This window comes from Bemisia tabaci, chromosome 2, assembly GCF_918797505.1.
Source record: "Bemisia tabaci chromosome 2, PGI_BMITA_v3".
NCBI classification, from domain to species: Eukaryota; Metazoa; Arthropoda; class Insecta; order Hemiptera; family Aleyrodidae; genus Bemisia; species Bemisia tabaci.
In genome coordinates, this window is record NC_092794.1 from 52,215,258 (window position 1) to 52,243,244 (window position 27,987).

A 27,987-nucleotide genomic window follows, 5' to 3' on the forward strand; every position below is an offset into this window, starting at 1 on the left:
GACAAAAAATCGTTGACGGAATACCCGGAAACCGCCATGAGCCGCGGCCCATGAAGCCACCCCCTAAATCCGGCCCTGCCTGCAAATTCTCTATGGGTATAATGATTTGAAATCTGCCTGTTCTACCGTGTTACCGAGGAAATCTGTAGGTGCAAAAGTGAGATTAGGGCTGTGACTTGAACTTTCAGCGCTTGGGCAATTAGGTTTAATATGTTGTTAGCGTCCCAAGAGGAGAGTCTGGTGAAAACCCGCCGCAAAAGGGGGAAGGGTCCGGGAACGATCCCCTCCTCCGGAAATCATGGGATTTCAAAAAATATCTAATCTGCGTAAATTCAAAATTTCAACGCTTTTGAAAATTACAACCGCGGTATGGATAGGTGGGTTTTTGCCTATGCGCCCCCCCCCTCCCCTTCAAAATTGGCATAAATTGACGAGCTGGCCTGTAAAGTGCTTTGCAGTGCCGCCTTGATTTAACTTCATCACTCGAAATGGAAATATTGGATGGGAAAGGACGCACAAAGATGACGGCGCAGAGATACAACTATTCGAACCTGATGGATATCCGTGTTGCATCTGCCAAATTGAAGGCGCGATGGCACAAGGCAAGAACTCGCAATGCTCCGCTATGTGCTGCCTATGAGGTGTCGCCCAGATTTGGGGGAAACGTTAAAGAATGAATTCCTCTCCTATCTTCGCTTGTGTGTTACTCACGTAGCTCTTGAGGCACCACTACAAATAAGACGAACAAAATCAAACACAATATGGGAAAATAGAGCAATGGAAAGGACGCATGTTGATGACGGCGCGGCGCAGAGATACAACTATTTGAGCTTGATGGATGTCCGTGTTGCATCTGCAAAATTGAAGGCGCAAGACGTGAACTCGCAATACTCCACTCAATGCTGCAAATGAGACGTCGCTCAAATTTATTCTCTTTTCTCTGTCGTTTTTAGTTCTCACTTTCCTCCTCTTGCTCTTCTTCATTAGTTTCTCCTCCTTCTTTCATTTCCTTCCCACGTAAAATAACAAAGCAAGGCGGCGCGGCGCAACCTGTCGTCGCGTTGGGCGCTGCTTGTGAAAGCGTGGCTTTACCCCGCCTGCAGTCGGCTCCCACCGAGCCATGCCATGGCGCCATCAGCTCGTGCTCCGCAGCCTGGCCAACACGAGCCAAAACTCGCACCATCCGATTTAGTGGCGTGGCGTGCTTTGCGATAAATCGATTGTTATGCCATTTAAACCTATAGAAAAGGATCGATAAACAGGGTGTTCGCGACGAACACCATAATAATCGATTCTTTATACCATAGGTTTAAACGGCAGAACAATCGATATGTCGCAAAGCACACCACGCCACTGATCCGATTCAGGCTCCCTGCTACCATACTGCCGTGCTAAGGAAAAACGCTGCATGAGCCTCCAGGCATTTTCCAGAGGCGGATCCAGCAATTTGGCAACACCGGAAATCCTCAATACAAATCTATGTTAAATAATCGATTCTTGTCGGAGCACCTGGCCCCTCTAAGAATCGATTTATTTCCATAGGTTTTAATGGCGAAAAACAACGTTGCTAATTTTCTGGCTTCGCCAATGGCGTTGTCTCATTTCCTCCGATTCAAACCGAATTTACCGGGAAAACTGCTGATATTTTTAAAATTTTTCCGATCATTTTGTACTCAATTTAATTTTTTCATCGGGGGAAATTCGGCAACTCTCCAATGTTCATATGTTGTTCTTCTTCAGCATGGCAGCATGCCGCCTTTTGAAGAATGATGCCTTTTGAGTGGAGAATCTGCAGGTGTCTGAAATTTGATGAATTTCGTTTTTAAGTGGAAACCATTGCGTGAACTGAACACGTGGATACCCTTGGTTCATGAATTGAACAATGATTGGAGGAGATATGACAAAATAACCTAATCTGCTAAAATGCATGTGTTTAAATGAGAAATGTCACCAGATGACTTTACTAGGCGGTGCATTTTCTAACTTTTAAATCTATTACTATACTTACTATTTCCTATTGCAGGAAAAATCATAAAAAATACTGCAGAAGCAGCTCTTTCGGCCCTGTCAGATGAAGCAATAAAAAATTTGCGTGCAAATTGTCCATTCCATAATCCAGAACTACTGATCCAGGTATTATAATTCCCTGATATTTAATTTTTTATTCTCAGGAGAATCGTTGCGTCAATGCTACTGATTTTTCCGAGATATTCCTTGTCGGTCATTTTATTGAGCCGCATTTTGCAAATACGAACTACAATGTCTGACTTGTTCGTAAAAACACGTATGTTCACACGAAAACTATGGTGTGTACGTTGTTTTTCAACCAAGCCAGAAATTGCGGTTCCAAATTGCAAAATTTAGCCCAACTCATTCAAACTTAAAAGTTGGCGCGCCTCCGACTAAAATAAAGCAGAGAGAGAAAATCAAAAATTACTACGCTCAAATAATATGAAACGAAGAAGAAGACGAGCGTTCACCGTTTCAGTGAGTATTTCGACCGGCAGACAGTCGACTGACGCACAATGGATCTAGTCAAAAAGAAAGGTCGGACATGAAATTTTTTACTAAAACTGCAAATTTTTGTATTTATTTCGTTACATTTTACATTTCGAAGGGTGCTTCAGGTGGAAATTTTCACGAGAAAACCAATGGAACCACTTTTAGAACCTTAAAATTTTGTATGACCGAAGTTTTAAGCGTTTAAAGTTTCCAAATTTTGTCCGATCTCTTACATCAACTCGATCCACTGTGCGACGGTCGATGGAGTGAGTAAATTGGAGAAGTCGGACAAAATGTGGAAACATTAAAAGCTCATAACTCCGGTAATACAAAGTCTTGAGGTTTTAAAGGAGATTACATTGGTTTTCTCGTAAAATTTTCATCATGAGACACCCCGTTGAAATTAGAATTTGACGATTTAAACATCAAAATTTGCATTTATATCAAAAAAGGTATTAAATCCGACTTTACCCATCCACTTTCCACTGTGCAATGCGGCGCGACGCACGCTACTGCTGTGCTGAGGAAGAGCGCTGTACGAACCTGCGAACGTTGTCAAATTTCTTTTGATAAAATCCCTCAATGAAAAATAGTACGGCAAATTTTACCAGAATTATGGTAAATTCTATCATGAGTCTGTTTTTGAGGCAGTGATACTGTGGGGTAATAATAACCAAACATCTGGCAGCATTTACCATACTGTTGTAAAGCGGTTAGGATTACAGTATTTGCTACCATAGAGTCTGTACTACAGACTCTGTAGGTGATTATAATACTCATGGCGTGCCTCTAATTTTCATGTCTTATGATCCGAATAACTCCAAGCTTTTCGAACACGTGTGTACCATTAGTTTCCCTATGTATACATAAGGGCAAGAAATTGTAGTTCCTAATTGCAAAATGCTGTCAAATTGTGTCCGTGTACGATGTACAAAAATGTCATGTTTTTTTTTTCGAGACTCTAGACAGAAGATCTGAGGAATGTATGAGGGACAAAGGAACTTTAGAATATAATTTTAAATGGAGTTTGCCTCAGGATAAACAAATCTTTCTTTGCTGAATACACATCCCTAGCTAGCATATGACTTGAAATTCACTCGATAAAATTGTAATTCAAAATTGTGAAAATAACATGGACCTAAAAAGAAACATTATGCAGCATTTTTTACAATGAAAGTACCCCCAAAAAAATCCAATTCAATCTTTTATTTTTTACCTCCGTATTCGTGATTTTTTTTTTTTTTTTTTTTTTTTTGCATAAAATTTCTAAATTGTGATCAGTATTCCACTTTATTACTAGTAATTTTGCATACAACTTCCAAACTCCTTAAAATTACTGGTTTAAATGTTTAATACGAGTCATTTTACGAGCTATGCCATGGGATAGTACTACAAGAAGCTATGCGGATGTTTCTGTAGAGAGTACCCACGGACGTAGCATTGCAGCGAGACAGTCATACACAAGTATGACCTAATGAATCATCCGTTCATCAGTTTTTTCTTATTTTCTCACGTCACGTCGTAAATGATGGGACCTATTGTAGCCTGAAATTTGGCAACCTCGTGAAGACAGAGACGGAAATCAGTGGAGCAAATCGAGCCCAAGGACGGTTTAGAGCTTTATATTACTCGAGTGCACTTTTCAGCGAACATACCTCGCAGTCGGGTCTAATATCTAACTAATTGTAAAGGTGAACTTTTTCTCTCTCACATGCTCTCTCAGGAGAATGAAAGGAAGCCACGAGGCACCGCCTCGCCCCTGGCCACTAGGCGGCCCAGCCTCGGATGGGCCCTCGTGATAGGTCAAAATGTTTGAAACAAATGTCCAATAGGACGTATTTCTGTCAAACAGAACTATGTGCATTAAAACGAGCCCTGCTATGCATACATTCTTATGGGTCTTAGGGCTCATGTCTTAATGCACATAGCTCCGTTTGTTAGAAATACGTCCAATATATACACAAATGGACGAATTTATGCAAAAAGGAACTATATGCGAGTGGAAAGATGGGGTGAGCTCGTGGTGTGTTGGATAAGAAAAAATGTAAAAGTGGATATAGTTCCTTTTGAGAAAATGGAAAAGCGGGATTTGACATTAAATCAAAAGGAACTGAGCGATAACTCGTGAGCCGTGGACATGTGACAAGAGCGTTGTGAGCAGGGTTCATGATGAGTTAAAGAGACGGCTTCGTTGCCGGTTGCCGCTGACGTCACTGGCGCTTTAAAATGGCGCCTTGGTGCTTAATACAAAAAAGCAACAAAAAAAAATTCTCAAATGACGATAATCAAGTGATCACCTACCCTTGAAAAATGTAAAATGTGACAGGAGGTCCTCAAAATGACGAGCCGAGATGCCTGGTTCGATATTTTTGCGTCCCGCTGTGCTGCCGTGCTTGGGAAGAACATCGTATGAACATTCGAGAATTGCCAAATTTCTTCCTATGAAGTGATCATTTTTGAGAATATTGATGAACAGTTTCTCTTGAAATTTGCAGGTGATTTAGATATAGCTGCAAATGAAATTATCTGAAAAATTGAAGGAAAAATATTCACAAATTACTCTGTAAATTCGTATTTTATCAAAGGAAATTTGGCAACGCCTGCAGGTTCATACGCCGTTTTTCATTAGCCTTGCAGTGTGGTTATGAAGCACCAGCGCGGTGGAGCGCAGCGCACCATGCTCAGCGCGCGCATTACGGTCCGGGCAAGCAAGACCAGGGCGCCTTCAATTTTCCTGCATGCAACACGCACATCCATAGAACACGAATAGTTGCATCCAGACGCCGTGACGAGAATTGCACTTAACGCGTATCCATCTGCTTCATAACCGAGGGAAAGGGAGAACAATTCGATGGGGAGGGTGAAATTGCCGAACCACGTTTCTCGATTTGCAACGTTGCCAATTTCCTGTCTCGTTTTAGTTTTCGAAGAAAGCCTGATCATCGTTTGTGTTCAACAAATCATTTGTTTTCCATCCATTTTTTAACAATATTTTGTAAAAAATTTCACGCGTGTAATGTCGAGTAGTATTTCCAAAAAAAGAAAAGAAACGAATGAAGATTCTCAAAAACCGTATTACTTTAAGATCCGTGGTTTGGTAGTTTCACAGTGGTGTTATCCTTTTTTTAATCAAAGCCAAGCTTTAAAAAGTCAAAGCGGGAATAATACCTACTTTGCTGATACATTCCTTTTATGTTGTCTATGAATCCTACCTCATAGTCAATTATATTTTGCTTCATCTAACGATGTTTACAATGACTTATTTTTGTAAGATTGGTGAATCTTAGGTAATATTAATATTGAAATATTAATTTTTTCCAAATTCTCTGAGGAAGCAGTGTCCTTGCCTTGCTCCCTACCGTAAGTACCTACAGAGAAGGGAAGTGGTCTCCGGGGGTGAAATGAAAATTCAGAGGTCAACTGGATTCAGTCATGCTAAAACTCCTGCCCCACTGCTGTTGGGGTCGGCCTGGGCAGACAGCAGACTGCCAGTGGGAGATCTTTCTTTTTTTTCCCTCCCCACATACAGAGGAAGGGTCTAGGTTGTGAGGAAACATCTCCCAGCCGGTGGCTTCGGCCCTTATCATGAAGCACTTCGAAACGCTAAGGAGTCAAGTAAAGAGCTTTGCTAAACTAAAACAGAATCGCCAATTCCTGAAAAAGGAGGTGCGACGGCAAAAAGGTCAAATAAAAAAAAGAAAAAAATGCTAAAATGACCTATGTTTCAACCAAACCCTATGCACATAGTTTCTTTTAGCATGAATACGTCTGATTGTGGAACATGAAGAGGGTAATATTATTTGATCGGCCGCCATCTGAGACCTTGGGGTCTCCCTCATTTGTCTTACCGCACGCGCTACAAAACGAAAAATCCCTCCCAAAAAGGAAGGATTTCTACTGTTTCAATCGACTCAAAGCTCCAAGTGAGAGCACGGACGCGAAGGACAGCAAAATTTGAACGATTGTCCGATTTGAGCTTTGCTCCATTAACGATGCCTTTCATGCCGATTGATCAGGGGTCGTCAGGATCCGGTGCCTAGCCTGCCGTGCTAAGAAAGAACGCCTTATAAGCCTTCGGACGTTGCCAAATTCCCTCGGACAAATCAAGAATTCCCGGGAAAATGAATTTAGATTTTTAGTCCGATATCTTGGAGAATTTTCTTCGTACATATAATTTGATCTATAACAGTTCAAAAGTTTAAAAAAAAGTATGCAAAACTTTCCACAAATATAAATATTTTCTAGGAAGAAATTTGGCAACATTCGAATGCTCATACTGCGTTTTTACTTGGCACGGCCCGCACGGCAGCAGGACCTCGCTACCTTACCTGAAGCTGCGGGTCGATTGTTGAATCGTTATCGACTGACGTGATTCGATAAAGTGCATCGGTAGGATAGAAATACAGGGTGTCTCAGGATTAAGTACAAATATTGAAGGACAGGGCCGGATTAAGGAGGTAGCCACATGGGCCGCGGCCCATGGCGGCAAATCTAGGGGGCGGCAAATTTTGCAATTTTTTTAAATGTAGGTAGGTATAACAGAAATCGGATTTAGAAAAAAAATTACAAACGAGAAAAAGCTACAAAATCTCTCATTTCCTGAGAGTCTCGTAATTTCTAATTTTGTCGTATTTCGGTGATACAAGAGACATGCAGCACCTTTAATTAGTCGAGTTAAGTGAGGAACCAAACACACAATTTGGCCTGGAACGGCGCGACTTAGGGAGAAATGATGACGAGGACTAGAGATGAAAAAGAGAAGCCCTCGGCGCGCCAATCGGCATGTTACACATTTTAGCGCCTACAAGGCTGCACGAATACTTCACACATTGCATCAAACACAGTGCGGTTACTGTGGTCAGCGTGAAGCGGATAGCACCTACAAGAAAGCATGAATACCTCACGCATTGCGCCAAACACGGTGCGGTCAGCGTGAAACGCATAGCGCCTACAAGACTGCGTGAATACTTCACACATTGCGCCAAACACGGTGGCCCCCAGGGAGAGCGTTTTTGGAAAAGGTTATACCACAAAAAAAGCCTTTTCTTGACCGAAAGAATCGACTCCTTCAATACTCGTACTTAATCCTGGGACACCCTGTATATCAATCAAGTTCATTTGATAACGATTTTAGCAAACGACCCCATGCCCGCTGGTAACCGTCTTTTCAGACTACTTAAGGCACCTCATTCGACCGACCCGACACTTTACCGTCACTTTGGCACCTTTGTGACGTCATGGACAACGATTTATCGATGCTCGTGCGCTTGTCCGCCCGGACAATGTGCTGCGTTTAAGAGGGAGTAATTACAGCGAGGAGTAAGGGAAGTAAGGGCCACATGTTGGAACGCTCGTTTTTCTAGAGGTGGGCAATAAGAGCACGATTGAAGCTGGCCGCTCGACACCTAACGCTAGCCGCCTCGCGCTACGCGAATGACACTCGCTCCCTCGAATCAGTGGCGATTTTGCAATTCCTCCATTTAATTCTTTTAAAAAATATCGATTTTAAGTGAGGCAAGCTGGAGTACCTGTATACGGGAGAGTATTGCCATCTCTGTGCCGCTCTCTGATTGGTTCATCAGTTTCAGGCTATCATAGAACGCCAAAGTTGGACCATTGAAAACTAAGCTTTGAATGATGATCACATTCAAAGCTTAATTTTCGGCAAAAATATTCATCCAAGTTCGATCTGCACTCAATTCCGAAGTTGGATATAAAAAAATTTCTATCACACCCAAAATCACGTCTAGAACTTCGTAAAACTTTTCCGCCATCTTGTTTGTTTACATTGGGCCAAACTAAAAGCGGAGAGACTGGGGTTTGTTTACATTGGTCCAACTTTGGGGCTCCATGACAGCCGACCAATCAGAGAGCGGCACACTTTTTCTGTGGTAAAAGGATTAATACGGCAATATTCTCCCGTAGACAGGTACTCTAGTATTCGATTGAAAAAATAAAATAAAAAAACGTGAGCCGATTGGCGTGATTCGATCAATAACGTTTGGGGGAAAAACCCAAAGCCGATTCGATCGACATGAATTGATTGAAAGCGAACAATGTTGACGGATCGACAAATCCGTGAATCGATCGAGTAAATCGTGAATAGGTATAAAACACTGAGAATTGATCGAATCGGCGTTAATGAATTCGCTGTCGATCAGTTCAGGATTTTATTTTTCGATCGAATCGACACCGGTTTTCGGATCGATTCATGTCGACATTTTCCGACTAAAATGGGAAATAAGTTTCCTTTTGAAAAGAAAAGTAAAGCTACCTAATTTTTCCGCCAAGCTTGCACACTTAGTGCAAGATAGTCTTGCGATAGGCTCAAGGACAAAATTAAATTACTGAGTGAACAATTAAATTGCTAAAAAAAAGTGACTGCAATATTTCAACGTAGATTTCACAACATAAAAATGCTACTTTAACCACTATTGTAAGCTAATTTAACCACGGGGGTGGTTAAAGTAGCATTTTTGTGTTGTTAAATCTACGTTGAAATATTGCAGTCACTTTTTTTAGCAATTTAATTGTTAAATCAGCACTTTAATTTTTTCCGTGCTGACAGGATCGTGAGCGTCTTGAGGAAACACTCAAGTGCTAGTACTCCCTAGTAACATTACTTTACGTAAGAACTCAGAGGAAAAAGGTAAAATTGGTATTGTTTACGAGTTTGCAAGTTGTACGTAAGAGAGCTTGGAAAGAAGTTGTAAATAGTCAGAGTTCAAGAATTTTATGTAAGAAATTCAATGTGAAAGGGGTAAAGAGAGTTAATTCTTACTTTTTACAAATTTTCTTTGTAAGAAGTACAGCATGGGACTTTCGTGTTTGGTCCAGTTTTACAAATTTTTGTATGAGTTTTTACAATATTTTTATTGTGTAAACTCCATGTTATGTGCCACGAGGACTGCAAAAAATTCTTATGAAAGAACAATTTTGTCAGGGTTGATGTTAACACTGCATGAATTAAAATGCTTACTGGTTTTTAGTTTTCAATCGTGCACGAGAGTTCCTTTAAAAAAAAAAAAATTCTTTTTAGGACCCTTTTGATTAACAGTGATTGTACACTGAATTTTTCTATTGTAGGTGAGAGTTATAGATCAGTAGCTCTCCATTCATTCAATGAGTGGAAGTATTTAAGAGAGTACGGTTAAACCAGAAATTTAGTTAAATTATATGTATTTGTACAACAAAAATAATTCAATCTCACTTACATAATAAAATAATACTTTTTCCGATTAAAAATTAAAGTTACATTAAAAACATATTAAATAAAGCCATCTTTAAATAAGGATCAGAGATAAAATAATACTCACATTTTTTCTTATCTGCATTTTGACATATGAACCGAAAAGAAAAAGGTCTGTTTATTTTATATAAATAAAAATACACTTAGGAAATAAAAAACTGGATTTAATGCTGATGAGAGAACACAGTGCTCTTTGAAAACCATCCTAACCTTCATAACTTTTATAATGGAAGAAAAATAAATGAGCAGATTGAGACCATTTGGACTATATTTAGCAAAATTAGAACATTTAGGATTATTCCTGGCTCATCCGTAAAAACACTTGAGTGCATAGGGAAGTTAATGGTATATACGTTAATTCTAAGCTTTTTTAAAGCAAGAAGTTGTTATTCCTAATAGCAAAAAGTTGACTATTTTTTCTTCATTTTGATCGTCCTGATCAATAAAATAGCTAAAAATTAATTTGTCAACTGTCCGATGGAGATTCTATTGCTCGCATAGAAATTAAGTTTTGAAGTGAAGTAAACGTTACTAAAGTAGGGAAAATGTAACAATTTCCTTTAAAATGGCATCATTCTCACAAAGTTTTTGCAACAAAACAGTGGATTACTAACTTTCCTGAAGTAGTAAAGACAACAACTTGAGCTAAACTTTGGAAAAGAGAGGATGATTTTCCTAAAATGCTTCAATAGGGGCCAATAGTGAGGCGAAAATGAGGACAAAATCCTGATAAACCATCTGTCTGATTATTAAAATCGATATTCAAAGGGGTAGACGAAAAAGACAAAGGGAACATAGAGCTGTCCTATCGGGTGAAGCAGGTGGTTACAATAGACAAGGATTTAAGTGATGGACTAATTAACAGCAACCAACAAGAAACTCTAGACTTAGTCCCGTCTTATCTCTCCTTCGTCTAGAACTACCAACCGTTTCAACAGATAGGATTGCTCCATTTTCCTTTTCCATCTTTGTCTACTAATGCCACTAATCAGCCCAAAGTTGATATTTAGGGCGATTTAGGACTGATTTGTCTCTTCCCTTAGACAAAAAACAACTAAAATAAAGGCTAATTCCAGGTTACTTTTTCGCTCTCAATCCGCCCCTGCGCATCATGATAAGAGATAAGTGTAAAAGAGAGAATCCCTTTTTTTTAAATGTTATAGCTAGGATAGTCATGTAATCTTGAAGAGACAATGAGACTGCATACTTTAAAGCAGTGAAAGCACAGAGTAATAGACAATTTTGGTAAAGAATAACTTTAGAGGATGCTGGAAACCTACTATTTTCAATAAATTAGCAGGAAAAGGACAAAATGCTCAATATCAAATTTGCTGACTTACATATCAATACATTTGATAGACAGAGTCTTTCAATTTCATTAAATGTAGTTTGTACAGAAAGTTTATGGTCCATCAAAATGTGTCACATATTATTTTTCCCCGACACTGGTTAGACCTAATCGTCACAGTGACCGTGTGGAGATAAATTCAAGAATGGATTACTGTTGACTCTTTGAAATAGTTTTTGTTGGATTCAATAAAACGATCAATCATGATCTTTTGGGGCTGTCCACAAAATTTGCATACTTAATGACTCCCCCCCCCCCCCCACCGATAAATTACACACATACACGATTTGAAAACCAAAATTTCATGAAATGATTCTAGAAAGTAAACATATGAAAAACATTGAATGGGCAGTCTTGTTGTATGCATGTTGAATTATGAAGCTTGTAAGCAACAATGATAAAATGTAGTCCCAGTTGTTGACTCTTATGAAATTTTTTAAAAAGATTCCAAAACTTGACTGCCAAAAACAGAAAAAAAAATCAGAATCTGACAGGATTCCTTTTCACAGGACGCTGTAGTACGATTGAAAATACCTCTCTTTTCCCTACCCAAGCTGTCTATTTTATGGACAGCCCCATGTTTAGGACAGTAAAATAGTTACTGATGGAGGGGGGAAAAACTGTGACGACAAACATACATAGCTTGTTAAGCAAGGACCATGTAATTTGAAAGAAGAACTAAGGAGCATGCATGGTTTTTGCTCAGCATTGCAGAAACGGACGAAGTAAGAAGATAGGTAACTTTCAGATAAAAAAAAAATAAAGGCATAGTAACACAGATGTAAACATAAAGAGTTTTGTATTCATCTTGCACAAATAACGCCCTCACCTTAAAAAGTTCATTGTGCTCAATGAAGTTAAAAATTTATTCTCTAAAGAGATTTAGGTACAAACCAACTCTATTTAGATTTAATGTTAGGGAAAAAGCGTTTTTCCTAAGACTTCAAGAGGCACGTTCTTTGATGATTCATGTATCAAATTTCTTTGCAATTTTTTAAACGATTCTGGGTTAAAATTGCAACATTTATCCAGAGATTAAAGAATACCTAGCTTGCTAAATAGTCACGGCATGATGGGTGAAATAATGATCATGTTATCAATCCATATAGGTGAGTTTAAAGAAAAACCCTATTGGTAGTCTTGGTGCTTGTACGGAGGCTTTTGCGCATCTTCTGATAGAAAATCAATGAGTTATTGCATATGTTATTATCAGACTGTGCCAACAGCCACATCCGTATCTTTCTTGGTGTCATCTTTTTTGAACTAGCAAGGTACATAAAATTTTCCTCCAATTATTAGCAATTGAAAAAAAAAATACAAAAAAACGCTTGTTTGTAATAACAATAACAGCTAAGATTTTAGTGAAGTTACAACTAATTTTGCACCATTCTAAAACAGCTAATTTTTTGGGGCGAAGATATTTGACTTTCATTACACTGCATGTGACAATATTTAGTAACATTGTAACATATTCAGTGGCAGAGAAATGATTAATTTCATAGACAGCTGTGACAAGGATTGTGATTGATGATCAAATTTGACAGTTTTTTTAGAAAGTTAATCTGAAGAATTTTTTTTTTTTTTTTTTTAAAAAAAAAACTGATTGTTTTTAAATAATACTGCAAATAGTGAGAGAAAAAATTCATCGTTGGCAGGGGTACAGTTAAGTCCATAGTTTATCAAAGAACGACCATCGACCATTGCATCCTTACAGCGACCATTGAAATGAACACGGTTCCTTTGAATCTATATCATTGCACTTACGTAGCACGGCGATGAAAGGTGTACGTAATTTAAATACTTTAAGGGAATGTTAAGAATTAAAAATATTAACTACATTAATTAATTAAAGTAAAATGAAAAAAATTCAGTTTGCCTTGACAAACATGCTTTCATGGGCTCAATACTCATAAAAATTCCAATTTTGAGTGAATAATTGTCAAACAATGCATGTCAAGGCAACCTGCTAATTTTTTTTTAAATTAATTTTGTTACATATTATGATGTATATGCTACATTATTCATTATAAAAATAATAAAATCATTGACACTTTATTCAAATGTGTGAAGATAATTGAGTCAGAAAAACCTTCGCTCATTTCTATACTGTCAGAACGAAAGTAAATCTTCAGTAAATTAATTTATGAGTATAGGCTGTTCCTGGGCTCCCATAAAGAGAACAATATCCTCATTCTCCTAATTTTTTCTCAGCTTAGCAATTCAAGAGCTGAAGGGAGGCAGGTATATAATACAAGCTAATTTTATTTACCAATCAGACACAAATTTTGTCTCCCAAGATGGCAGGTCATCGATCCGATAGATGTGGTTTTTCCACAAGTAACCACTCTAGCCATAGAGTAATAGATAAACAGGACTTCCCGAAATCCACTTTTGGAGCAGGAGACAACCTTTTGTGCCTGATTTTTGTGAATAAGTTATAATTGGCCCGTGCCTTAATGCTGATGTTGAATGTATGGTACGGAACATAGAAGATCTGGCATAAAATAAAATATAATTTTGATTTTTTGGACAAAAATCTGGTTCCAACGGGTAAATAAAATTTGCATACGTTCAGCAATTAAGAGAAAAAGAGTACTGGTGAGAAAAAAGGCATCCTATCTTGACAATATTGAGTAGCTTTTCTTTCCACAAAAACACCATGTTTTTTGATGGCACTAAAAACAGCACGGGTATCACTACATTGAATCACATTTTAGCTAGGAAATGACTTTGATACAGAGTTTATTTGGAAATGAAAAGCTTGACTTTGGTAAACACTCAGGTATTGGACAAAGGAAATTAGGATGATGAAGTAGTTTAACAAAAATACTGTCGTGCTAAGCAAGAGCACCATATGAACCTTCAAGCGCTGCCATGTTTTCCTTGATAAATACGAACTTATAGGTAGACTTGTGAATATTTTTCTTCCAATTTTTCAGAGGATTTTATTCCCAGTTAAATCTAAAGTATCTAAAATTTTTAAGGAAAGAAATTCATACATACCCTTGTAAATAAATATTTTATCATGAGACATCTAGCAACCTTCGAATTTTCATACAGCGTTTATTCTTCGCAAAGCAGAATAAGTCATGACTCTTTTGTGATACAGCAAAGCTTTTGCAAATTCTTTAATAAACGATAAGGACCCCAATGAACTATCTTAATAAAATTTCTTAAGAAAAGATTCCTTGAATTTTTTTATTATATTATAACTTATAAGGTGCATATTTTTTGTTACTTACTGTGAAAACAACACTATTACCTGAAATATGACAAGCAGGCTAACACGACAAATAAATGACCAAAGCTTAAAAAATGACAGAGTTCCATGGCTTGAAAAAGAGTGTATATTGATACCAGAGACCATGATTATAGTCAATTGATATTGCAGATAATTCATTTTGTAACTATAATACAGTGGAAGTAAATGGTTTGAGTGTAGCATACCACTCGTTTCACAAGACTTTTAGCTCTCCAGAGTTTAGTCACCTGAGAGTTATTAAGATTCGCCACCCAAGATCTACTGAGGCAGAACCTCTAAATTTTAATCTTGGTTTTGAAAACATTTAAGCTCGCTTTCAGTACCACCAAACTGTGATAGGTAGGCTTTAGTTTTTGTACCTTTGTATATTTTCTTTACTTTATCCAGTTAAAAATAGAGTTGTTATACTCTTAAAATGTCCTGCCTTTGGAATATCTGCATTTTTCAGTATTGAACATCCATTGTATGTGTACTTTGCCTCCTTCAACTACTTATTGGGGAGCCTTAGGATCGCACCATCTTTGCAGTAGTACAAATGAGATCAGACTTGTGAGAAAATGACACACGCAAAGAAAATCGAAAAATCAGTACGGAAAGAGAAGATAGGCATGGATTCCAATGGAAATATTTCTCAAGAGACACACAAATGGCCATTTCAGTAAACCAAAGGCTGCTGTGGCTAAAAACTCAGACTTGCATAAAAATTATTTTCTTAAAAATTTTAGACCTTCTCTTATTTGATTTTTTCACAGGCATTGAGATCAATATCATTACTAACAAATTAGTCTAACCTTTAGAAGCTTATTCATCAGCACTTTCCAAAAATTAGGACAATAACATGAGGTTTATTTATTAGTAAAAATAATATGTAGATAAATAGTTTTTAACAACACAGTTTAGATACATTTTTTTGGACTGAAACCTTTCTCAAGTTTTAACTGTATCTGCTAAGGGTTGTATAACGACGCTGCAACTCCTAAACCACGTACCTTGTTTGCGGCATTTTAAAATATTTGTTCTAATTTTATTTTTTTGAAGAAGAACGACTCAAAATGATTGCTTAAAATTTTCCCAGAATATGCTTCACTCTGCGAGGAAAAATCACGAAAAGTTTGAAAATATGACATTGAGTAGTTTTCCATTTGAAGGATAAAGTAAGCCAGGAGGTCTACAACATTGCAAACCGATTTACATACGTGATTTCAGAGTTTTACTGTCGATATTTCTGCATTTTTGGCTGTCAAAGCAGCATAACAAAAAGATGAGTGTAAATGAGAACTACAATGAAGGTTGTAAGTCTTGATAATGCAAAAACACGTCGGAGACTTTCTAAAACTTGAATTTTTGCTCTAAAACTTGGAATCGTTATTAACCGGGTCGCTTTACGTTCAAGATTAACTGTACAATCGGAAATAAGAGTTACTCTAGGCAATCAAATTAACATCATCAGAAAAATAAAAACACTAAAAACCACATTCATAAAAATAGAAAATGACAGAATAGAGTATAAAAAATAAAAATTAAGATCTGACCTTAACTTACTCCTGACACTTCAATATACCTACAATGTAAGAGAGGATCACTCATCAACTGTACACTAAGTATTATTTCAAAAATCTATTCGAAATGATCGCCCAAGCATTACCACACTTGGAAACCACTGAAAGAATTCGTTACACGCATCAGAGAATCATGTTTCGATGGCATAATTGGATTGTGCAAATAGTAAAATCTGTTGGAACTATGAGTTTGTTCGTACAATATGAAAATGATTACTAACCATGGTTTTAATCACCATTGGTACCACTTAATTGGTATTAACAATATTAACTCCAGTTACTTTCTACAGAAAAAAACGAGTTTGTGATAGATAGGTCAATTAGCGTTACCTGACTTTTTTGAGGCCCACACCTGCCAGTTTAGAGCCGAGACACATACGAAGGTAAAGTGTGGCCTTAAACTGACAGATTTAAAAACACAAAAAAGTTATGTAATGTCAATTTACCTGCCCGTCTTGTCTGATGCAGACCACTTTTTCAGTGTAATTGGATCATGGATGAGACCAAGACAAGGGAAACCATGGTAAACCGTGGTCCTATTGTAATGAATGGCATCATGTAATGCATCAATAAAAGGGTCATATCTTGCCTCATACTGGTATAGGAACTTGACATCCTAACCAAGACTGTGATGTTTCATTCACACATCAGATCCAACCCCATCAAAACATGGTTCTAAAATAAGCACACTACAACTTCCAGCATTGACGTTTGAACAAGTGGGAAAGATTACCACCTGAAATAATTACACATTGAGCATGAATTAAACACTTTCGTGGTTGAACAAAGTGCCATGTGAGCAGTTTGCTCACGGAAAGGTTTATTGTACACAAGGTAAGAAGGCTCTTTATCGTTGAATAATCGTAAGAAGTGCAAACTTCTCGCATTTAAGGAATTGACAAAAAACTACGATTCATTTTGCAAGTGGCAAAAACGTATTAATATATAACTATTAAAAATATATAATAATAATAATCCAGTCTTCTAAGAGATCAGTAGCTTAACTGAGCCATTGAGTTCCAGCTCTCTAAAAAAAATAAATAAATAAAATAACACTTGCTTTACCTACCTGATAAATCTTCAACTTCAACTCTGCCCATTTCAAGATTAAATTTTATGACTGGGAAAAGAACTCACTTTCAAATAAAAAAAAAATATTAAAAAAAAATTAAATTCACGTTGTAACATATGCTAGAAATTACGAAACGTTCTATTTGAGAAACATGGTTATGAAGCTCATTATCAGCCATCAAATTTCTGTTTAGCACTGGACTTCAATGCATCTTTCATTAATCAAAATAAATTAAATTATCAAAGCGGTAGGAAAATTTCTGGAGGTATTTTTGGAACCGAGACAATCTTTCCGAGTGTTCAAAGCACACAAACGTAAGGAGATAAACCAAGCTCCTTTAATTTTAAATTTATGTGTCTTGAATTCTGAAAAACTTCATAATAGGAAATAACGGGCGGAGAGAGACGATTGGCACAGGTCAAAAGAGAGTGGATTTTCTGGAATTTACAACCAGCAAAGCTACTTTTTCTACAGACTCTCTGAGTAGAGAGTTGAAAATAAGTCCACAATTTTGGTAAGAGCAACGGTCCCCTATCACTTAGCGGAGAATTTTGGGACACAATTATAGAGACTATAAGGAAGTACCTGATGAGGACCGTGATTTGACCATCTGGTAAAGCTTGCGAACGATAAGTACGAAAACTGCAGCGAATTTATGCAACACCTCTAAATTGTACTTGTATCCAATTTTAGAACTTGAAGTATCACATTGTACAGGGCTGCAAAAAATAAAGAGAAACATAATGAAATTAAAAAAATGGGAAACTTCTAACCAGGCATGAATAACACAAGCAGAGACCCTTTCAGGTTGGTTGAAAAGCGCACAAAAATGACGATGGGCACATCAAAAAATCTGAAATCCTCAGCGTGCAAAGTGCGTATTATGTAATATGCTCTGTCAAATTTCTTGCATCCATGCAGTTTAATCTTGGAGGCAGACAAACGGGTTTACCCACAGAGAGACGCGCAAAAATCTGACCTTGATAATGAAGTCTTTAAACTTTTACTTAAAATTACAATTTAATCCTTTCATCAGGCACCTTATTCATTATAATCTTAAACTAGGAGAAGCATAAGCTATGAACTATAAGAATTTTATGAATTGCTACTTTTCCATACACGTGATTTCAATTTCAAAACCTTTTTTTCTTTGCAAAACCTAGAAATAAAGAGGAAACAAACACTTGAAACCGAATGACGTCAAAAGTTTGAGAGAGGGTTGGTTCATTTAAATTAAGTTTTTCAAAGTCTCTTTCTGGACAAACGTTGTCACCCTCGCTACAGAGAAAAACTGCCCAATTGCGAGAAAGTAAGAACAGAAACAACAAACTTTGCAAATCACACACCGTAGATTGGATTTTAGCCTTCTGTCCCTGAAGTGATTTTAATGAAAGAAATCGTACTTACTAGGCTGTATCTCATGGGTTCAAGTCTTTATTTAATTGAAAACTAAACAGAAAGAGTGAGGAAATAAGAGAGGTAAGTATAACTCAAAAAATGTATCAACCTTAGACTTTCTTAGGACTCAAATAGATTAAGGTAAATCTACAGCAACTCGTAGTAACACATTTTTCGACGCATGGGACGCTACTGCTACATTACAATTTTTGGGATTATGTTGATTGAGTTTATACAGCTTACCAAGAGTCCTTGAATTACCGCAGGAATTAAAGAGAATTCTTTCAAAATTTTAAAGTCATAAGTGAGTAGCTAAAACGTTCTCCTCTCAATCGATACCAAAACTAATTTTTCTACCTTGCAACGAAATAGACAATTTGCCGCACTTTTGAAACTTTCAAAACCTCTAATTTTAAGGACCTCTTTTCTAAAATTGTGATTTTGCATCTCATCCCAAAATTTTCCTCAAATTTACTGCACATTTGCTGTATCGCAAAATCAGGCATTTTTTAACACCCCTGAGAATTCCTGTGGCAATTTCACAGACATCGTCCACATTAATAGGTAGTTCGAGGTTAAAAAATAATAAGAGTACTTACTTCATACTTCAGAGGGCTCTTGTTGCTGGTCTAGAGGTGGTGACTGCGAAGGGCGAGGTAGAGGGTAAAAAGCTGAGCCTAGACTAGGCTTCAGTGTAAAATTGACACAGGGTTTGATTGGGCAGTAATCCATGAGACTCAAATCTAGCATAGGTTTCCTAAAAGAAAAAAATACAATATTACAAAAATACTGTTTTGTTTTCATGCTCTAAATTTAGCATTTTCAAGCAGGTAAAAGTGTATTGACAGTCAGTGGCCCAGGAGTGCTCCGCTCCCTCTTCCGAGCCCACAAAAAAACAAGACAAAAACAAAACAAAAATGCAATAATTTGAGTCAAAATTTAATTCTGAAGCATTCTGGGTGAATTTTTCTTGGCAGAGCATTCAAGGATTAGGTGGCTCACAAAAAGGTCTGACTAATTAAAGGTAGCATTCAGTCTAAAGTAAACAATTTCCCCATTTTTTGAAAAGGACAAGCTATTAGAGTTTTCAAAGTTTCAATTCATGATTCCTTGGCTTGACTTGACTTCAAAATTTCCGAAATCCTTGACTTAGGTATTCTTTATTTTTCTTGACCTTTGATCAGAACCTTCACTTAGATTTTTTTTTTTATTTATTACCCAGACTTTTGCTGAACTATGGACAGAATCTCCACATTTAGGGATTCAAATAGAGAGGAAAAACAAACTGAAGTTGTTTGCGCATTCTCGAATGGCACTGGCTGAGGTTGCTAGGCTGAAATGCTACACGCAAAATTCCCTAATTTTTCCCATGGATCCCCTGACTTTTCCAGGTGACTGTAAGTTCCCGGACCCTTCAGGATTCCCAGACCGCTGCACCAGTTGTGTCACAATTTACTAAAACATATTGTGCGCATTACATGCAAAGACAACAGATAATTTATTTAGACAGTGAATTAAATCTGACTTTCTCTGATCACTATCTAAAATTGACTCAATTAAAATTAATTAATAATATTCAGATGAGAAATCTGACATCACTTACATTGAGCCACCCTAACATGATGTATCCAACAAAAAGAAACCTTAAGCAAGTATATTCAAGCAATGATAATCAAGCTTACCTATTGTCTTCCAAAAACTTCAAACTAACTTTTTCACAGCCATCTGGAGGTTCTCGGGCTAAGAACTTATTGATCCTTGGAGATGCACCAAATTTTCCAGGCTCATGATCTGGAGACGAGTCTCCGCTCACTTAAAACAAAAAGTAACAAGCTGAACTTTTTTCATGCCATTTCAACAGTTTCAGTGGTAGCATCTTTGGAAACAAGAGGCCTTTCGTAAAATAGATAACACCTGGCCCAAAAGTAGAAATATTTTAATTGATTGTTTTCCAACAGATGCCATAACCTATCAGAATGCAAACAAAAGGTGTACATAATCAACTTCTAAACTCCATGTCAAATAAATTTACTACGGTTTGGACTGCAACAGAAGATTGTTTGACATCAGTTTAGCATTGAAAATAGATGCAGGAATCAATTTAGCAGATCTTCTGTTGCAATCTAAAAGTGCGTAAAGTTATTCGGCCTGGACTCGGACACCATTCGCTCAGTAGGTTTTGATTTGTATTACTTATGTCCTTTCAGAAAGACTTTCAGACCGTTCAGAAATTTGCAAAACTTCTTTTTTGAAGAGTTTTGACTTATTTCAATGATTCCATAATATTGACAGATTCAAATAAAAAAAACATAAAATCCACAAACAAACAGCAAAGTCCATTGTTTATCAAATCTGTTTAGAATAAGAATCAATGCAATTTTCGAGATTAAGGGATAAATTTTAACGGCATTTGAAGGCAATTCAATTTATAAATCAGAATTAGATTGATTACTGATCTGTGCACGAAAAGCAAAAAAAGTAGTGGTAAGTTTGATGCTAATGAGGATATCTTACGAAGTAAGTCACTGGAAGGACGAGATCGGTCAAACAGAGGTGAAGATAGTGGTGTCGTTGAAAAGGCACTAGGAGTCTGTGTATTTACTGAGCGTGTCGTATGTCTCAGTAGGTCAGCCAAAGGAGCTCTATGACCTTCAGGAGTACCACCCTAGGGAAAAAAAAAATTCAATAATTATTTCTACATTTATTACCACAGTTGAGCATACGTTGGGCAGAGACTTTTCAGCCCGGCTTTTTAAGATTCCATTGTTTAATTTGGAGCTTCTTAATTTATTCATGAAGTGAGAGCTTTTATCGTGTAGTTTTGAAACATTTTCTTTAACCGCCAAGAAGGAATTTTGTCTTACGAAAGATTTGCTGGAAACATTAGCATTTCCTAATTATTTTGAAGAACATTGAGGATTATTCACCATTTTCTCGGGAGGGATTTCTTTGATTGAATTGGACTCGGAAATTTAGCTTCAAAGAACAGGCATTATGTTTAATAAGTTGATAGCCAAAGATTCAAGTACAAAACGCAGCAACTTCGAAAACTAAAAAAAAAATTCACCTACAAAACGATTTCTTGACTACAGTTACAGTAAAGCATTCACTGTCTAGTTTGTCCAAAAGCCTGCAGACAGCGCAATGAGGGAATTAAGGATTTCAAAACAAGGTATTTGCAGAGGCATTCTGACCAGCATTGGTGCTTAATGGTTACTCCATAAATTCAACTGACAAAGCCAAACTCAATTTAGTGGCACTTTCCTTTTTGGAATCTTAATTTGGACCACGGAGTACAGAAAGGAACCAAGCCACATCAGCTATTGCAAAATTTAACTGAGCAATTTAACTTTTTACATGAAAACGGCTGGGCAAAATTTTATGCAAACTTCAGAGAATTTTCCGCATTATACCTATGAAACCAACACCTCAAAATTTTCAAAGGAGTCAGCACAAACGTCCTCTTGTAAAAAATCAAATTGCCCAGTTAAATCTGGCAATAGCTAATGTGGCTTGGTTACTTTCTGCTAAACGCAGTCCACGAATTACGTAAAACTTGGAACATGCCAGGGACAAATTTCCCTCTTTTTGTACTTGCTCAAGTTCTTTTTGGTGCACCAACAAAGTCGAAGAGTACGACTTCAGCACTTATTTGGGTTTGGCATCCTGTTAAGACTTGTTTCTCATGAAGACTTCTGGACTACCTTCTTACCTTTGCCCAATTTCCTTTCAATCCCACCTAAGTCCTGATGAGTTTCTCTGTTCGATTTCAGTTTCTATTTAGTTTTCTAATCAGACTTCTGTCTCTAGTTCTTCTCTCAATTATTTATATTTTGGGCACAGGAAGAGGGTATATGATCAGCATACTATATTACTCAGTGACACTAAGAAAGGACCCATTGTTCGTGCGATAAAACTTGTCCATCAAATTTAAATTTTAAAGAGAAAGATTTACCTTCTCATCACTCCTGACTGAGTCTGCTGTTCCCAAAGATGAGGTAGCTTTCAACACTAATCTTTCGATCTCCTGGTTCAGACCCTCGACAGAGCTTCGCATGGGCTGCCTTGAACTTTGAGTTGAAGCATCGCTTAGAGGAATATTAACGGCACCGATGGACAATGGTGATGTTGGAGATCGAGTTTGTGATCCATGTTCGACAGCAAATCCGCGCGGCGAATTAGAGCGCAGAATCAAACCAAATGCAGCAGTTCTTTCTCGCTGGCTACTTGCTGAAATCCTACTATTACAACCTTCTTTGCCCGAACGCTCGAGCCTAGATTGAAAGAAAAACAAAACAAATGATAGTATGTATTTCATTTTACTTCATAATCTGCACAAAAGGAAGGATTTACAAATTTTTATCTAGAGCAAAGAATGATTGCTCGACCTTTGAAACCTTCCGGAAAATCGTTTGAAGATGTTTAACTGTGCTACTTTCAACAGGGTCGCAAAAGGATGAAAGAAACATATTTTTCGGGCATTTTCCTGATATATTTTGGTAAGATTTTCTGATATTTGAAGATATACAAGATGGTTGAAAATCACTGCTCCCAAATCTGAACACACTACATTTGTTGTTCAAAACATCAAGCACATTTTGGAGAGCGAATGAAGGCAATTCACCCATTTCTTTCTTACACTTTTGTAATTTTCTTCGCATTTCCAGGTTTTAACTGACTTTTCAAAATTCCCTCATGTATCCCTATTTCCTCTAACTATGGCAACCTTGTTTCAAGATAGATTGAGCTATTCATTCAAAACTTACAGATGATTAGAAGTAACACTCATGAGGAGGACTTCAGCTTTCCAGTTTTATTTATGTCAGATCATTAAAGCCAATGATGTGACAGCATAAAAAAGGCTTCATTGAGTGATGCAATCTGTTCACTGGTTATACAGGTTTAGATTTTTGACTGATTTTGAGGACAAAAAAAGTCACTAATGTCTGGAGCCAGTAGATCAAACCAGCTAAATGTGTCCCTTCATTTCTCCTAAGCCCCATCTTTACCACTTAAAAATATGGAGTTCCAATGGTCAGCCAGAAGAAGTTTCCATTTACAGGTGGTGGAAAACAAACTCTTAATCATGGGATCATTGAATAAAACTTAGAAATATGACAAAAATTCATTGAGATACAGACTAAAAACCTGCGTATTGACATTTTTAGAAAAAATAGGTTTGAAGAAGCGTCAGAAAATACTCATTTTTAAATTGAATTTTCTTGTTTAGCTTGATTTGAACGTTACCATTTACGCTCCATCAGCTTCTTTTAATATCCTCTTGTGCGAGAAATCAACATACCTGTGTCGGATATACTTTTCTAGTTTATCTTCATTTTTGCTCGTGTCTAACGCTAAGCTTTGCTGAGATCGACTCTTGATACTGTCAGGAGAAAGGGAACAGTCATCAGTCTGGAAAAAAGGAAGGAATTATTTAACTTTCCAGCCAAATGAGAAATAACATGCAGAGAACAAAGGAGAATTTTACAATTCTTTCTATTCTATTTATTGATGAAAAACCATGAGTAGGATCAGATCAAGTTAAAATAAATGAAATTTTAGAAATTAAGTGTACACATTGGGCACCTAACTCATATTAGGTTCCATCTTCAGCTGCCAGTAAACTAAAAAACGTGTTCCAATGAATAAATTTAAGCAAAAGTGAGTAAGTATGAAAACAATTTTATGATTCTTTGCGATGTCTTGATTTAACCCAAATAAGATTCACGTCAAAAGTTCTGGGAACCCATTCTTGTCAATTTGCAACTTGGAAAAAAAATCATGTTTTCTTTAAAAAACCTCAGTTAACTCACTGAGAATTCTTGATACCAAGGAACCCTTACATCCTTTCAGATCATACGACCACAGTTTCCCTACACTGATTCAGATATGAAGTTGAGGATGGTCACAGGTATCTTGACAAGTAGCCAGGTAGAGTCCCTTCATACCCAGAGTTAAGACAACTCACTTTTGGTTGGGCTGAAAGTGGCCTATAAAAAATCCAATTCTGATTGGTTCTCGCTCATGGAGGCCGAAACGAGGGCACCAAAATGGCAGTACCTTGAATGTGAACAAGAATAATGAAAATATTACCTAATTGTGGTTTATCAAGAGTAAATTGTTATTTCCATCAGTCCAAAATGAAAATATATTAAGAAATTATTCACAAACCAATCTCATTTTCTTTTTAATTGATCAATTTGTTGATGTTGTTTTTGTGTGACAGACATCGCAGGATTTCTGATCCTTATCCCTCAATATCGTTCGTTTGGGTGCACTCGTTTCGGCCTCCATGGCCAGCCAAGGCCAGCTGCCAGTCAGCCGATAATCGAGTTGTCTTAACTCTGGGTATAAAGGGACTCAAGCAGCCAGGGGTAGGATAGTATTAATCAAAAAGAGACCTTTAAATTGGGGTTTATTACCTGAATAGCTTTATCCAAACATAGCTGTCCTGGACAGGGAAACAGGCTATCTCGTGGCCACTGTCCTTTCAAATAGATTGTATCAAAAGAGGCCGTCCGTCTGATAGCACTTACACCACCTAGGGGATCATTATAGTGTCCACTGAGAGTTTTACATTTGCCTGGAAAAGAAAACATTAGGCATAATTATTGCAACAGACATACTTAGACGACAAATGACAATCAATTAAAAGATCGTACTACATGATGAGAACCCTGCACCACAACATACTTACTGTCATCAAAGGAAGAAGATTTCTTTCTTTGTGCCTTCATTACTTCGGTATTTGAAAAGGTTTTTTCAAGGACTTCTCCTTGTCCTTTGTTTTAAGGCCAAAATTTCATAGCGATCCTTGAAAATTTCTTGGCTTGATACCTTCTTTATTGCTCCTTATACATGCTGAAATCCCTACACTTGGGGTATTTTCAAGGAAAATTCAACTGAAGTTCTGAAGTATGTCTCGAACCGAAATTTAAAGAAGCTACTAATCTCTTCTTTGACAGGGAAACCCTCTGAAGCCGCCTCTGAATGAAACTTTGAATACGGTAGCTTTTGACAAATAAGGGTACTCGCATTGTCAAAAATGGACTATCCGCTGATCTTGATCTTTCACAATCAAGTGTGTAGTGAGGTTACGTGATTAATGGGGTTCTGGATGGCAAAGAGAGACACCCCACCAAAGGAGATCTACAGAACTTCACCAGCTCCAAAGGGGTTATCCAAGGAGCCTCCCCCTAGAAAAATGTTGATAAGACAAGTCATTTTAAAAGCAATTCTGGGCTGTCCTGACTGAAATATTGATCTGGACACATTACTAACGATGATTCATGAGTCACTCTCTTATTCAGCAAAATCCCTCACATTTTCTGAAGGGGGCCATGAAGACTTCAGGAGGGGGCGAACCCTCCCCCCCCCCCCCCCCCCCGTGCGGCTCATGATAAGAGCTTTGATCTGCTTATTTTGCTAAGTAGTAACTAATGTTACGTTCATGTAAAAGGCAAAACTGGGTTGAATATGTGCTGGCGATGAACTTATCTTAACCTTCTCCTCCGCTCAACGCAGCCACCATTGGCTTTGACATCCATCAAGCCATGATTAATGAACAGAATTGAGGATGGTGCATGGTGTGTTTTTTGCTGATAACTGATGCTTTCACAGCATCGTTGGATAAGTGTAAGAAAAATAAGCGAAAAATTAATCTTGAAAGCTCATTTGATGGTCCACAAAATAATCAGTGAGCTGAGATTTAAATACCAGACCCCTTTACCATTTTAGTTGAACGTCACAGCTGAATAATTTTTATTTACTTAAGTAGATCTCAATTTTGGACGATGGAAGCTGCAACGATTGATTACAACTATAAACATAAAGGCGTGAAGAAGTTCGGAAGCAGGTCAAATCGGCTCAAGATTCATGCATGACAGTTTGGTGCACGATTGACTGCAGCGTAGAACTGCAGGGCCTGGAAAGAAAAATTAGGTAAAATATTCTAACGTCGAGGTTGTTGATACCTACTTGAGTGGGTAACTGCTCCAGGACTCCTAACCCCTGACAAGACAGAATCAGTGGGAGAGAATCGAGATTTCCAACCTGAAGTTGGAGACGAGGTTGGACTGCTATTATTACTATTCCGTAAATTGCTATTTTGTCTCGTTAAAGAAGACATAGGCAAAGTGGCTTTCATTGGCCCCTGTTTCGATGAGGGGGAGGATTTTCGGACCCATTGACAATTCTGTCCCGACATCTTGATCCGAGCTTGGAAAAGGTATTATCACAAAGAGGGACGTGAGATAGCTGGAGCGATCGCCGGAGGTAACTTTACGGACACATTACAGATGATCAGGCTGTACAGAAAACGAAACGCTACAGAATCACTTCCGGTAATAAGTTATGAAACATTCAGAAATTGGTTAAGATCGCCATGAACTTGACATCACCAGCGGTACTACAAGGAGCCCGAACACAACAGCAACAGCAACACACAACACACAACGCTCCGGAATACACACACAACCTAACTTTTACAACTACGCACGAGTCGACCTTCCCCCTTCCACCCATTACCCCTACTACTTGACCACTACAACCACCCCCTCCATTCTCAACTCAAATACGCGACAACCTCTCCTACTTCTTTTCATGCTCTCCTGCTTACCCTTTTGTCCCTTTAACCTTTACCGATGTTCCGCTTTTTACTTTTTACTCATGACAGGCTTTCGTGTGGCTTGAAGTCTGTTCGCGAAGCTGAATGCCAACTGACACGGAAATACGGTCAGAGGGTATTCTCATATTACTTTTTTTTAATTTTTTTTTTTTACGTATGACAGAAATCCCACTAGCAATATTCCAAAAAAAAATTGAGACTATCGTAGGTGGAAAATGAATGGGAATCATTAATATCTGTGCTTGAGTAAAACATTTTATGGACAATTTTTAACGTCATTGTAGTGATGGTGCTGAGATAAGGGGCCGTCCATAAAGTACGTAACACTCGCGGGGGGAGGGGGGAGCCATGTCCGTGACGTGAACTTTCAGCTGCTGGGGTAAGTACGTTGTGAGCGCCCAAGGTCTGTTGAGGTCCCGCTGAAAAAGGGGGGGGGGGTCTGGAAGCGACACATTCACGCATTCCCCCGAAAATTTTGGAATAAAAGAATATATGGTCGTATTTATGCTAAAAGGAACTATGTGCATAGGGTTTGCGTGTAACATAGTTCCTTTTAGCATGAATACGTCCATATAATCTCTGTATATTCAAAATATTACCGTTTCTGAGAGCTGCAACCATGGTATGGGTAGGTGGGCCTTTGGCTGCGCCCCCCTATCCCCCCCCCCCCCATTGGTGTGAATGGCGCGCTGGCCGGTACCTAGACCGCTTTAAGCCGCGGCAGTGCTGCCTTGATTTTTCTCCGATAAAAATCGCTAAGTTCATTACACGAAAGGTATAGAAAAACTGGAAAAGAGCGGACGCGCGATGATGACAGCGCGGAGATACAACTATTCGAACTTGATGGATATCCGTGTTGTATCTGCAAAATTGAAGGCGCGAGGCCGCGAGGCCGCGAGGCGTGAACTCGCAATGCTCCGCCGTGTGCTGCCTATGAAGTGTCGTCCAGATTCGGGGGAAAAGTTAAAAAA

General features: G+C 37.9%; 1 protein-coding gene across 1 annotated transcript; it reads right to left on the reverse strand.

Moving 5' to 3' along the window:
- Positions 1 to 9,664: 9,664 nt before the first annotated feature.
- On the reverse strand, positions 9,665 to 26,871 carry LOC109033551 (protein FAM117B). The gene is made up of 8 exons (XM_019046256.2): positions 26,368 to 26,871; positions 24,813 to 24,973; positions 23,693 to 23,802; positions 22,346 to 22,664; positions 20,905 to 21,055; positions 20,073 to 20,202; positions 18,990 to 19,147; positions 9,665 to 17,711 (listed from the first exon to the last, which is right to left on the reverse strand). Exons 1-7 carry the CDS (start codon positions 26,594 to 26,596, stop codon positions 18,991 to 18,993), a joined length of 1,257 nt encoding a protein of 418 aa, XP_018901801.2. The 5' UTR covers positions 26,597 to 26,871; the 3' UTR covers positions 9,665 to 17,711; position 18,990.
- Between the last annotated feature and the right edge of the window lie 1,116 nt (positions 26,872 to 27,987).